General features: G+C 40.4%; 1 protein-coding gene across 1 annotated transcript in view; it reads right to left on the minus strand.

Annotated features, from left to right (window-relative positions):
* Nucleotides 1–15,012, minus strand: part of LOC140197334 (claudin-10-like) — a 72,363-nt gene that overhangs the window by 14,888 nt on the left and 42,463 nt on the right. Inside the window, exons 2-3 of the mRNA XM_072257289.1 lie at nt 1,852–2,013; nt 585–666 (exon numbers count right to left, since the gene is read on the minus strand). Coding sequence (XP_072113390.1) covers nt 585–666; nt 1,852–2,013 — 244 coding nt within the window. The remainder of the gene's footprint in view (nt 1–584; nt 667–1,851; nt 2,014–15,012) is intronic.

A 15,012-nucleotide genomic window follows, 5' to 3' on the forward strand; every position in this document is an offset into this window, starting at 1 on the left:
TCAACTGTTTACTCTTTTCCATAGATGCTGCCTGGCCTGCTGAGTTCCTCCAGCATTTTGTGTGTGTTGCTTTGGATCTCCTGCATCTGTAGATTTTCTTGTGTTCGTGGATTCACTTTACTGTAAATAGCTTCATAGTGGCAGAGGAGGAGAGTTGGGAGGGAGGTCTGTCTGAAAATTGTCATAACTAATGGACCTAGTATTAATTTGTTCAGGGTGTCGTTACTTCATCTTTTCCTTCTATGATGACTCACTTTCCACTGCAATTTTTCAACTCTATTTCATTACTGATAACTCACTTCCTCGATCTTATGCAAACCAATTTACACTAAACAGTAATAAAAATTGTGACCATCTGGTTATCATTCTAGAAAGGAAGGTTCTAAATTACATCAGTAAAAATTGGAAAAAAAATGAACCTTGGAAAAAGAATGCAACAGCTGAATCTGAATAGTTTTGCAGATTATATTATTTTATAGAAGGATTTACGATAACATTTCTCTAAGATTCACTCAATTTGGCTGTAATAAAAAAAAAATAAGTGTTTCAAAGAAAATGAAATTGGTATCATGACGAAAACTTACTTTTGCTCTATTATCATGGGGTCAAAGAATTGTGCAGTAATTCGATTTGCATACCACGAAAAAGCAATTACAGATGACAAACCTGTAGGGAACAAATTTTCATTAGTCCAAGAATAATAATGATTAACAAAAATGTAAATCCCTTATTATTAGGTTAAATTTACATCATAGGTAGCTCATTCACATAATCAATTTTTTAAAAGATGTGATTTGCCAATTCAAATCTTATCTCAGAGGCGTTCCCATGAAATAGACTATTATCAGATACTGATTTTTTTTAATGTACAAGAACAAATACTCAAACTCATTAAGAACCAACTTTCCGTTCAAGCTACCATGGAACAAAGGCAGGCCAGATACAGCAATAATGGTTTCAGAATTGTTTCATTATTGCTGAGACAGGGATTTGGGCTGGTGTTTCTATATATTTGACAGTAGCAATTGTTTGAAATGGGTTTAAAGCCCTGAAAGCTCATTAATTGCTTGGTTTTGATTAAAACAGTATCTTACCATGAACATTCAAAATATTCAGACTGCTACATGTTCAAATAAATATTAGTTTTTGAAACAAAACCAAATTACCAATTTGTACAGTAAATTACAAAACAACAGTACAAATTGTAATGGCATTTCAATATGTTTGTTCATTATTGTTATATTTCACAAGGTTTCCTGGCGGGAGTCTCACTTCATGGGTATTGCTCCATCTTAGCTGAAATCGCAAGGTTCCAGTCCCATCGACCAACAAAGCTTTCAGAACTCAAAACTACCAAGGCCTCGAGCCAAAATACTATTAGACATTTCTCCAGGGTCCAGCTTTAACCAAAAGAATGTTGTCATTATTTGCTTACTGTCCACTGTTAGTGCCTGGAATGCCTGGCAGATAAAGACCATACTGCCAAAACCTGAGATCATTTATTCTCATTTGTAAGCAGTGATAAATAAAATAGGATAATATGGTCATGTTATTATTGGGTTAGTTATCAGAACCCTACCAAGTAATCAAGGAATGTATGTTCTCATCCTAACACATGTGTTTTGGAATATGCAACTAATTTTTAGATGCTTGAATATAGAACCTCATGGCAATGAAGATGACCACAAAATTCTTTAGTTGCCAAAAAAACATGTTTATTTACCTCATTCCCCATTCCCCCAGTTTTATGCAACGTAACATAGAAGGTGATGGACCACGCTCTTACAAATAGGCAACTGATGGTCAACACACAAATTGTGGATCTAAGAACTTGTTTCTGTTCCAACTTACCAGACAGAATGAATAGCATTCCTGCAAAAAAGGTAATTTTTCTTTTAATACTTTCTGAGCCTCCAATTTTTGTGCACTTCATCCCCACCAGCGAAAATATGCAAGCAAAAAATCCCAGACAAACACCAGCAATTGTGAGACCTCTGCAGACCTGAATATAAGCTGGGAGAGAAAGAAAAGCAAACATTAGTGCAACTTGAAACCTCAACAATATGTTTGTTACATTAGAAATTTGAATTTACAACAAGTGTATTCTGTGAAACAATTCTTATTTTATGTACAATGACAAATTATGCTTTTTAATTGACATATTTCCACAATTCCAAACCATTCTGTAAATGTCAGATCTGTTGAACACAAATGAAAAGAAATCAGTCAAGAAATATTAATTACATAATACTGTCCAGACAGTAAAAGCCTATCAACTATCAGAGCAATTGAAAAGGATGGAAAAATATCTTTAAATTTGTTTTACTGTAAGATAAAGATCTGGATGATAAATTTCTGTGCTTTCTTGAAATGGTGACATGGACTCTTTCAGCAGAGAAACAGGCCCTTCAGTCTATCAATCCTGTACCAACCATCAAGTACTCATTTACACTAATCCCACTTTATTCTTCCGATATTTCCATTAATTCCCTCCAAATTCCATTATTCAACTATGCTATAGTGGACAATTCACAATAGTCAAATGGCCTACCAACCCACATGTGGGAGGAAACTGGAGCACCCTGAGAAAGCATTGTTGTCACTCAGAGAACAGACCAAGAGCTCACAGACAACTCCAATCAAGATGAATCATCGCTGAGCTGTGAGGGAGCAGCACTGCTAATTGTGCCAACATGAAGCTCTGAGCTTCCAGGAAACATGAGAATTTTTGTTATGATCAATGACCATGGAGGCATTGAAACTAGCAAGCCCTTTTTATCTAAGAGCAGCTCTGTATTTTTTTTTTAGGGAGGACTTTAGAGTATGACTAAACTTGATTGAAGTTGGTACCTTGGGTAATCCTGCAGAGCTGCCAATTTCCCATGTTTGAAATGCAACCACAACCACTCAGACAAGGTCTAACAATACACTCCTTCTTTAGTAAGGAGAGTGTCAGGGACATGGGCAGATGAGGAGGAAGAATAGCAAAATGTATGTGCCTGACTAACAGAAAGAAATCAATACAGATTAGATGATACTCATGCCTTTGTATCTTGACAGGCAGGTGGTGAAGCTGCAAGAAACTAAGATCATGCAAGGGAGTTTACCTTTGAAATGCAAACTTGTTTATGAAAATCTAGACCACCAATGATCTAGATAGTAAAATAGCTGTTAAATTAGAAATATGCAATATATAAAAAAGAAAACATAAAGTTTAGAAATTGGTTAGAAAGTCATCCCGCATCAATTGTGATAAAATCTTACTTGGTTAAAATGCATTGTACTTTACCTCTGAAATGCACTTCACTGACTTTGTTGGAATTAACAGAAGTGAACTCGCTAGCATCACAAATGAGGTTACAATCTATTCACCCAGAGCCTTACGCAATATTAGAATATAGCTTTATGTAAAAGTACATTGAATAAATTAAGGCCAAGAGAGAAATATGATTTTAAGTGGAAATTAGTCCCTGTAATTTGTACTGGATGCCCGACCATCTTAAATTTAGTATGTGTCCAAGTGCCACTTTCACCTATCTTTGCATGCAATGTCAGATCTATAACAGAAAAGCAAGTTAAGAGAATAGGATAGCAACAGTTCCAGTATTATTTAACGGGATCATCATTAATTTTACTCATTTTTATTTTAAGTTCTTCCTAACAAATTTTACTATTTTGGCATAATTTATTTGTCAAAATTAGTTGCTATAGACATAGGCCAGAGGGGTTTTCCTGTGCTGTTCCATGTTCTACCCTGCTTGCCTTCTCATTACTAATGCCCCCATCAGGAAAACAATTGGATTGCCCATAGAAGTCATAGTGTAGTGGTTGATGTGATTTATTCTAGATGGGGTTTAAATAATAGTAGTGATCCACAGGTATCCACACTGAGACCTCTGCTGTTGGTCATGTCTACAAATGACTTGGATGAAAGCAGAAGCAGGTGGGTTAGTAAGTTTGCAGACAATATAAAGAATAGTGGCAGTGTGGACCGTGTAGAAGGTTGCCAAAAGATGCAATGTGATATGGATGGGTTGCAGCTTTGAGCAGAGAGATACCATATGGAGTCTAATATGGCCAAGTTTATGGAAGATCAAAGGTAAATGGACAGTATGATATTAATTTAAAGAAACCTTAGTGATCTATGATCACTGTTCCCAAATGGCTCCCCTACTGACACCTCAATCATGTGTCCTGCCCTATTTCCCAAGTGCAGGTCAAGCTTTTCCCTCTACTTTCCACTCAGTGGCTACTTTATTAACTACACCTGTACACTTGCTTGTTAATGCAAATATCTAATCAGTCAATGAGGTGGCAGCAACTCAATGCATAAAAGTATGCAGGCATGGTCAAGAGGTTCAGTTGTTGTTCAGACCAAGCATCAGAATGGGGAAGAAACGTAATCTGACCATGGAATGATTGTTGGTGCCAGATGGGGTGGTCTGAGTATCTCAGAAACTGTTAATCTCCTGGGATTTTCAAATACAACAGTCTCCAGAGTTCACAGAGAATAGTGCAAAAACAAAAAAGCATGAAGTTCTGTGGTGAAAATGCCTTGTTAATGAGAGAGGTCAGAAGAGAGTTTCTTTCACCTCTGTCCTGACTATTGCACGTATACCTTGGAATATTTATTGGTTTATTATTATTATTGTCACATGTACTGAGATACAGCAAAAAGCTTGTCCTGCATGCTCTTCATACAGATCAAATCATTGACATAGAACAAGGCAAAACTATTCAGAATCCAGAACATAAGAAGTGTAACAGCTCTAGAGAAAACTATAGAGAAGGTAAGCAATAAAGTGCAAGACAATAACGAGGTAAATTGTGAAGTCAAGAATCCATTTTATCGTACTATTCAACAGATAGAAGCTGGCCTTGCCAATCCTGCCCCTGGATTATCCATGTTTCTGTAATGGCTATAATCCCAGTCCCATTTAGCTATCCACTAAACAACGGGGTGACCCGTTGGGGCACCCTTTGAAAGAAGGGTAGTGCAGTCTGATTTGACCAGAATGAACATTAAACTTTCCTGAATGCTACTGCTATCTCTTTGATTTGGAAATTAAAGAAGAAAAACTCAGCTTATTAAAGAAGAAAGACACATAGCAAGACAAATATGTGACTAGAATGAACATTAAGTATCCATGAAGTAAATTTGAAGGAATCGGGCTTGCCTGGTCGGGTCTGGAATTAAACGTCTGATGTAATGATGGATTTGGCCTTGAATAATCACAGAAGGATTCCATCAAATCCTAGTTGGAATGACTTCTTTGGCACCAAAGGTCGTCATTTGGAAGAGGCAATTGTATTGTCTGATGTTCTTCCTGAACTCATTTGCAATAGGTTCATCATTACTGTACAAATTCAGGAGTTCGTTAGGTAGAGGCTGCAAATTGCCTATCCTGACCTGTCCCTTCATACAGCAGAAATGTGTGGTTTCTCCAGTGAATAGAAAGGCACGACAGATAGGGCATATTCTGGTCATCGAACCAACATCAGCAGAAATGTGACGGCATGCGAGTCGTGCATTTTGCCTTGCCCTTTTCTGTTGAAGTATTGTCGTCAAGAGCGGCCATTGTCGTCTTCAGCAACTCTTGCAATAATTACTCTGTGCCGCATATTCTCCAGTTGATCTTTCCTTTTTTCCTCTGTCTCTTCCTCTCTCCTCCTTCTCTGCCTGTTTTTGTCATTCTGGAGACACTCAGCCCTTTCATCCTTCGTCTCTTCATCTCTTCTACCATTTGTTCTTTCTCTCTGATCCTGGAGTCGTGCGGCCATGGACTGATCAGATTCTTGTTCTCTCTTCTGTCTGAGCCTATTGTTGTCATTTTGGAGACGTGCATGCCTGTCTTCCTCTGTCTCGTCTTCTCTCATCTTTTTCGTCCTGACTCTTTGATCCTGGAGTCGTGTGGCCCTAGCCTCATCCGATTGTTGCTCTCTCCCTCTCCTTGCCGCTTCCCGACGACGTTTGGCGTCATTTCTTGACCACAATGCCCCCTTTCTCTTTCCACGCGGCATAATTAGGCGATCCATATATTTTCACCCTAATGCTTGATAGGAGATAGGAAGCAGTAACACCAAAGTCTCTCAGCTGCTGAGGCTGGCTGTGTGCATGTGCCGGGCTGTGACGTCTTGATTTCTATGATGGCCGATCGGGTCTCGGGTGAAAGGCAGCCTGTTGATTTTTGGCAAATGAGCAATTTTATACGAATATATAACCCCTTCTATTCCACTCGAAAAAATTACTTATAATTTAAGAGACAAATATGTAACATTTTTGAATATTTGGGGCCCTTATTTACAAAAGATAGGATGGCATATTTAAGTGCTCCGATAAAGACTTTGGTCACTTGGGGAAAGTAACGAATAATTATACCAAATTTATTTTGAATCCCATGGAGCATGTGGAAACCTTCCAATACCCAGGCGGTTCTTTTCTTCCTTTTTTCTCTTTTTTCTTTCTTTCTTTTTAGGTAGGACTTTATATGGGGGGGGAGGGTAGATTCTTTTTTTTTCATGTATTCCTTTTGAAAATTCAATAAAAATTATATTACAAAAAGAATATATAACCCTGAACTTTGCCTGCATTCTGTAAGTTAGCACATTTTAATTAGATTTAGCCAAAAAAGGTGCCGCTGTAATGCACCGTTTGCGCTAATTGGAGGTCACAAACAGACAGACAGAGCATGAGAGTTTTAGTAGTATATAGATGATGCAAGTTCATCTGCTTGAAAAATTAGGCCTCTTGCATTCAAATACATGGAACTTAATCTAACGCTCTTTCCATGCATCCTGTGATTCTGCTGCCTGTCCTGTCTACTTACATAACTGCCAGTCAATTCTATCTCAACTTAGACTTCCCATCTGCTTCACTTCTGCGTGAGATCCCACCCCCTGCCAATTTAGTTTAAACCTGCCTTAATAACACAAGCAAATCAGTATCATAGGAAAGGTGGATAATAGTCCTGAAGATGTAGTAGCTGGTTTACAAACAGCAGCAATGTGTAGTGAGGAGAGGCTGCTGATAGGGTAAAATTGCAGTCAACAGGATGAGTTGCAATGTAAAAGGCAGACAAAATCGAAAAGGGTGAATACAGGACTGAAGGTGTTATATCTGAATGCACGCAGTATATGGAATATGGTAGATGAACTAGCACCACAGTTGTAGGTTGACAGGTATGATGTTGCAGGCATCACTGAATCATGGCTGAAAGATTATAGCTAAGAGCTTAATGCCCAAGGATACACGTTGTATCGAAAGGGCAGGCAGGAAGGCAGAGGGGGTGGCGTTGTTCTGTTGGTAAAAAATGAAATCAAATCGTTGGAAAGAGTGACAGAGGGTTGGAAGGTATTGAATCATTGTGGATAGAGCTAAGGAACTGCAAGGTTAAAAAGACCCTGATGGAAGCAGTATACAGACCCCCAAAAAGCAGTAAGGATGTGGCCTACAAATTACAGTGGGAGATAGAAAATGCATGCCAAAGGGATAATGTCACAATAGTCACGGGGATTTCAATACGTTGCTCGATTGGGAAAATCAGGTTGGTGCTGGATTACAGGATGGGAAATTTCTAGATTGCCTACGAGATGGCTTTTTACAGCAGCTGGTGGTTGAACCCACTTGAGGATCAGCTATTGGGTGCTGTGCAATGAACCAGAATTGATTAGAGACATAAAGTAAAAGAAACCTTAGGGTCAAATGATCATAATATGATCAAATTTACCCTGAAATTTGAGAAGCAGAAGTTAAAGTCAGATGTATCAGTATTACAGTGGTGTAAAGGGAATTACAAAGCCATGAGAGAGGAGTTGGCCAGAATTGATTGGAAAAGAACACTGGCAGGGATGACGGCAGAGCAGCAATGGCTGGAATTTTTGGAAGCAATTCAGAAGGCACAGGATATATACATCCTAAAGAGGAAGAAGTATTCTAAAAGGCAAGATGACACAACCGTGGCTAACAAGAAAAGTCAAAGCCAACATAAAAGCCAAAGAGAGGGCATATAATAGAGCAACGATCAGTGAGAAGTTAGAGGATTGGGAAGCTTTTAAATACCAAGAGAAGGCAACTAAAAAAGTCATTAAGAAAGAAAAGATGGAATACGAAAGTAAGCTAGCCAATAAGATTAAGCAGGATACCAGAAGTTCAGATACATAAAATGTAAAATAGCAGTTAGAGAGATATTGGACTGCTAAAAAATTATGCTGGAGAGATGGTAATGGGGGACCATGAAATAACAGATGAGCTGAATAACTGCATCAGTCTTTAGCAGTACGGTGGAAGTTTCAGCTGTCGGGGGGAGGCATAAAGTCTGTGAAGTTACTATAACTAGAGAGAAGGTCATTGGGAACTGAAAGGTCTGAAGGTAGGTAACTCACCTGGCCTAGATGGTATACACCCCAGAGTTCCGAAAGAGATGGCTAAAGTGACCGTGGAGGCATTAGTAATGATCTTTCAAGAATCACAAGATTCTAGAATGGTTCCAAAAGGCTGGAAAATTGCAAACATCACTTTACTCTTCAAGAAGGGAGCGAGACAGAAGAAAGAAACTAGAGGCCAGTTAGTCCGACCTCAGTGGTAGGGAAGAGGTAGATAAGGTCTCAGGGTACTTGGAGGCACATAGGCCGTTGTCAGCATGGGTTCCTCAAGGGAAAATCTTGCCTGACAAATCTGCTGGAATTCTTTGAAGATGTAACAAGCAGGATAGGCAAAGGAAACATAGAAAATAGGTGCAGGAGTAGGCCATTCAGCGAGAATCTGTTGATGTTGTGTACTTGGATTTTCAGAAGGTCTTTGACAAGCTATGAGCCCATGTTATTACAGTAAAGATTCTAGCATGGATAAAGCAGTGGCTGGTTGGCAGGAGGCAAAGAGTGGGAATAAAGGGAGCCTTTTCTAACTGGCTGCCGGTGACTAGTGGTGCTTCACTGGGGTCTGTGTTGGGACCGATTCTTTTTAAGTTATATGTCAATGATTTGGGTGATGTAATTGATGATTTTGTTGCAAAGTTTGCAGATGGTATGAAGATAAGAGGAAGGGCAGGTAGTTTTGAAGAAACAGAGGCTACAGAAGGATTTAGACAGATTAGGAGAATGGGCAAAGAAATGGCAGAAGGAATATAGTGTTGGGCAGATTGAATTAGCCAGAAAAAGCCGCACATCTGAGGACTGGGAGAAATTCAGAGTCCAGCAGAGGAGGATAAAGGGCTTAACTAGGAAGGGGAAAAAGATTATGAGAGAAAGCTGGCAGGGAACATAAAAACTGATTGTAAAAGCTTTTATAGATATGTGAAAAGAAAAAGATTGGTTAAGACAAATGTAGGTCCCTTACAGTCAGAAACAGGTGAATTGATCATGGGGAACAAGGACATGGCAGACCAATTGAATAACTACTTTGTTTCTGTCTTCACTAAGGAGGACATAAATCGTCTTCCAGAAATAGTAGGGGACCGAAGGTCTAGTGGGATGGAGGAACTGAGGGAAATACATGTTAGTAGGGAAGTGGTGTTAGGTAAATTGAAGGGATTAAAGGCAGATAAATCCCCAGGGCCAGATGGTCTGAATTTTTTGAGGATGTAACTAGTAGTGTGGATAGGGGAGAACCAGTGGATGTGGTATATTTGGATTTTCAAAAGGCTTTTGACAAGGTCCCACACAGGAGATTAGTGTGCAAACTTAAAGCACACGGTATTGGGGGTATGGTATTGATGTGGATAGAGAATTGGTTGGCAGACAGGAAGCAAAGAGTGGGAATAAACGGGACCTTTTCAGAATGGCAGGCAGTGACTAGTGGGGTACCGCAAGGCTCAGTGCTGAGACCCCAGTTGTTTACAATATATATTAATGACTTAGACGAGGGAATTAAATGCAGCATCTCCAAATTTGCGGATGACATGAAGCTGGGTGGCAGTGTTAGCGGTGAGGAGGATGCTAAGAGGATGCAGGGTGACTTGGATAGGTCAGGTGAGTGGGCAAATTCATGGCAGATGCAATTTAATGTGGATAAATGTGAAGTTATCCACTTTGGTGGCAAGAACAGGAAAACAGATTATTATATGAATGGTGGCCAATTAGGAAAAGGGGAGGTGCAACGAGACCTGGGTGTCATTGTACACCAGTCATTGAAAGTGGGCATGCAGGTACAGCAGGCGGTGAAAAAGGCGAATGGTATGCTGGCATTCATAGCAAGGGGATTCGAGTACAGGAGCAGGGAGGTACTACTGCAGTTGTACAAGGCCTTGGTGAGACCACACCTAGAGCATTGTGTGCAGTTTTGGTCCCCTAATCTGAGGAAAGGCATTCTTGCCATAGAGGGAGTACAAAAAAGGTTCACCAGATTGACTCCTGGGATGTCAGGACTTTCAAATGATAAAAGACTGGATCGGCTAGGCTTATACTCTCTGGAATTTAGAAGATTGAGGGGGGATCTTATTGAAACGTATAAAATTCTAAAGGAATTGGACAGGCTAGATGTAGGAAGATTGTTCCCAGTGTTGGGGAAGTCCAGAACGAGGGGTCACAGTTTGAGGATAAAGGGGAGGCCTTTTAGGACCAAGATGAGGAAAAACTTCTTCACACAGAGAGTGGTGAATCTGTGGAATTCTCTGCCACAGGAAACAGTTGAGGCCAGTTCATTGGCTATATTTAAGAGGGAGTTAGATAAGGCCCTTGTGGCTAAAGGGATCAGGGGGTATGGAGAGAAGGCGGGTACAGGGTTGGATGATCAGCCATGATCATAATGAATGGCGATGCAGGCTCAAAGGGCCGAATGGCCTACTCCTGCACCTATTTTCTATGTTTCTATGAATAAAGTGTATGGTCATGCACTTTGGTAGAAGAAATGAAAGGGTTAACTATTTTCTAAAAGAGTGAAAATACAAAAATCTGAGGTGCAAATGGACTTGGGAGTCCTTGTGCAGGATTCTTTAAAGGTTAATTTGCAGGTTGAGCCTGTGGTGAGGAAGGCAAATGCAATGTTAGCTTTTCAAGTCCTCATCTCAAGAGGACTAGAATATAATAGCAAGGATGTAATGTTGAAACTTTATAAAGCGCTGGTGAGGCCTCACTTAGAGTATTGAGAGCAGGTTCAGAAAGGATGTGCTGAAACTGGAAAGGGTTCAAAGCAGGCTCACAACAATGATTCCAGGATTGAACCGTTCATCAGATGAAGTGCATTTGATGGCCTTGGGCCTGTATTCACAAGAATTCAGAAGAATGAATGGCATTGGTAATCATTTATCAAAACTCTCTAGACTATGGGCAGGTCCCAGTGGACTGGAAGACAGCAAATGTCAAGCCACTTTTTTAAAAAAAGGATGTAGGCAAAAGACGGGTAACTATAAGCCAGTTAGCTTAACATCTGTAGTCTGGAAAATGCTTGAAGCTGTCATTAAGAAATAGTGAAACATTTAGAAAGGAGTAAAATTACTGGAGTTCTTTGAGGACTTAATGAGTGCAGTGGATAGCGGGGAACAGGTGGATGTCGTATACTTGGATTTCCAGAAGGCGTTCAATAAGGTGCTGCACAAGGGACTTATAAATAAGATACGGCTGCCTGGAGTTGGAGGAAGTGTATTGGTATGGATAGTGGATTGGTTAACTGATAGAAGGCAGAGAGTTGGTATAAATGGGTGTTTCCCCGGTTGGCAGTCGGTGGTGAGTGGGGTGCCGCAGGGGGTCAGTGCTGGGCCTGCAGCTGTTTACCATCTACATTGATGATTTGGAAGAAGGGACTGAATACAGTTAGCAAAATTTGCTGATGACACTAAACAGAGTGGAAAAGCAAGTTGTACAGAGGATGTAGAGAGTCTGCAGAGGGATACAGATAGGTTAAATGAGTGGGCCAGGGTCTGGCAGATGGAATACAACGTTGGTAATTGTGGGATCATCCACTTTGGGAGGAATAATAAAAGAGCAGATTATTATTTAAATAGTGAAAGATTGCAGCATGCTGTTGTGCAAAGGGACTTGGGAGTGCTTGTTCATGAATCGCAAGAAGTTGGCTTACAGGTACAACAGGTTATTAAGAAGGCAAACAGAATGTTGGCCTTCATTGCTAGAGGGATTGAATTCAAGAGCAGGGAGGTCATGCTGCAACTATACAGGGTACTGGTGAGGCCACACCTGGAGTACTGTGTGCAGTTCTGGTCTCCATACTTGAAGAAGGATATACTGGCTTTGGAGGCAGTGCGGAGGAGGTTCACCAGGTTGATTCCAGGGATGAAGGGGTTAACCTATGAGGAGAGATTGAGTTGCCTGGGACTATACAGTCTGGAATTCAGAAGAATGAGAGGGGATCTTCTAGAAATATACAAAATTTTGAAAGGGATAGATAAGATAGAAGTAGGAAATTTGTTTCCATTGGTAGGTAGACTAGAACTAGGGGACATTGCCTCAATATTCGGGGAGAAGATTTAGGACAGAGATGAAGAGAAACTGTTTTTCCCAGAGAGTGGTGAATCTGTGGAATTCTCTGCCCAGGGAAGCAGTTGAGGCTTCTTCACTAAATATATTTAAGAAACAGTTAGATAGATTTTTACATAGTAAGGGAATTAAGGGTTATGGGGAAAAGGCAGGTAGATGGGTCTGAGTTTATGGAGAGCTCAGCCATGACCTTATTGAATGGTGAGCAGGCTCGATGGGCTGGATGGCCTACTCTTATTTCTCATGTTCTTAATGAGAGGTGAACTCATTGATACCTATCAAATGGTGAATGGCCTTGATAAAGTGGATGTGGAGTGGATGTTTCCTATGGTGGGAGAGCCTAAGACCAATGGAGGCCAAGTATTTATGTATATTTAAGGCAGAGGTTGATAGATTCTTGATTGGTCAGGGCATGAAGGGATATGGGGAGAAAGCAGGAGATTGGGGCTGAGAGGAAAATTGGATCAGCCATGATGAAATGGTGGAGCAGACTCGATGGGCCAAATGGTCTAAATCTGCTCCTATATCTTACGGCCTTATGGAAATGAATTTCTAGTTCTCAAGCTTTTCTAATTTGAGAGCTGCTTGTGGCAATATGCACAACAACTTCAGGGTTTAGCAACCAGGAACTGGAAAGGTTGAAGAACTGGTTGGTAGGCAACCCACACAACAGTGCAGCTTGTATGTGAATGAAACTTTTGGAATTTCTCTGACAGAGTAAAGGCATGAAGCAAATGGGAAAAGATAATGTGGTAGTGTAATCATTGGCTACTGTACTGCCACACTGCACTACACCCCAGGCTGATTTAATATCTCTTGTTTGGACTGATATAACATCCTTAACTGTTTCTCTTTCCTCAGATGCTCCCTGTCCTGCTTAGTTTTCCTGGCACTTTCCATGTTCTGTTTTTTTTATCTTATATCCCATACATATTAATTACACAGCACACAGGACCGTAGGAACACAGGAACAGGCGTTTATCCATGATGTTATTCCTAATTAAACTAGTAATTAAATGCCACATCCCACCGAGATGCAACACTGAGCATCACAGGAAGTCATTCCTGCCTGTGGCCATCAAACTTTACATATTCCCTTGGAGGGTCAGACACCCTGAGCCAATAGGCTGGTCCTGGACTTATTTCCATCTGGCATAATTTATGTATTATTATTTAATTATTTATCGTTTTATATTGCTATATTTATACTCTATTCTTGGTTGGTGCAACCGTAACGAAACCCAATTTCCCTCGGGATCAATAAAGTATGTCTATCTATCTATATGGCATTAGAGCTGTGCTTAGCCACACAGTCATATGTGTAAAGTGAATAGGGCAGTAGAGGGGGCTAAGCACGCAGCCTTGTGGTGCTTCTGTGCTGGTGATGAACATGGAGGAGATGCTGTTGCTAATCCAAACTGACTGGGGTCTGCAAGTGAGGAATTTAAGAATTCAATTGCACAAAGAGGAATTGAAGCCAAGATCTTCAAGCTTCTGATTAGTTTTGAGGAGATGATGGTATTGCATGCCAAGCTGCAGTGGATGAAGAGCCAAGTGGTTCTAAGTGGTTCTTCTTTTGTACAAGTACGCCCTGATATATGTACCTTTGCTGTCCAGATGTTCCAGGTATGAGAAAAGTGCCGTTGAGATGCCATCCTTTGTGGACATGTTGCTCCTATGGGGAATTGGAGTGGATCCAGGATGCTTCTCAGTCAGGAGTTGATTATCTGCATACTCTACATTATCTGCACGTTCACATACAGTACTTATCCAAGACCTTCTTAAGTACATCTCTATCACATTTGCTTCCACTACAACCCCTGAAAGCCCATTCGAGGCACCCCTCCTCATGTTCAAAGCCTGCTCTCTAGAATTAGATATTTCAACCCTGGGAAAAAGATACCAGCTATCTACTCAACCATTGCCTAATAGAATTGTGAACTTTTATCAGATGCTCCCTCAGCATCTAACCTTTCATTATAGCACCTTGCATTCCAATCCAAACAGTATCCTGGTAAATCTCTTCTGCACCATTTCCAACAATGCCAGTGTCTTTCCAAGAACACCCCGTTTTGTTTCAGATATCCAATGTTTACACGTTTCCTTTATTTTCATTTATAATTGAACGACTGATCTGCATGGTAAAGGCTTTCAGCCAAATGGTTCTCAGTATTTCTACTTCTGTACAAGGACACGGCCTAAAACACTGCAGGATATTCCTGAGGTGGTGGTGGGTTGAAACTTGCAGACAGAGCTGAACTTACTGCAGCTTAAAGAGGGTAGAGAAATGAAAGTCAGAAGGAGCAGCATAAGTGAAGGTGGAAACCATTTTGACACTGTTCTGACCACCAGATCATTCCCCAAATGGAGATTAAGGGAGTGCAGTGAGTCAGGGCCTATAAGGTGAAAATGGATGACAGAAAACAACTCAGTTGATAAAGTTATGCAAGGACAGAACTTAAGTACATTTGGAGTACTATGGACTAATTAGGAACAGATGGCATAGCTTTGTGTGTGACAAATCACGTCTTACTAATTTGATTGAGTTTTTCAAGGGGGCAACTGATGAAAGTAGAGCTATTATCT

This window comes from Mobula birostris, chromosome 5 (assembly GCF_030028105.1).
Source record: "Mobula birostris isolate sMobBir1 chromosome 5, sMobBir1.hap1, whole genome shotgun sequence".
Classification (NCBI taxonomy): domain Eukaryota; kingdom Metazoa; phylum Chordata; class Chondrichthyes; order Myliobatiformes; family Myliobatidae; genus Mobula; species Mobula birostris.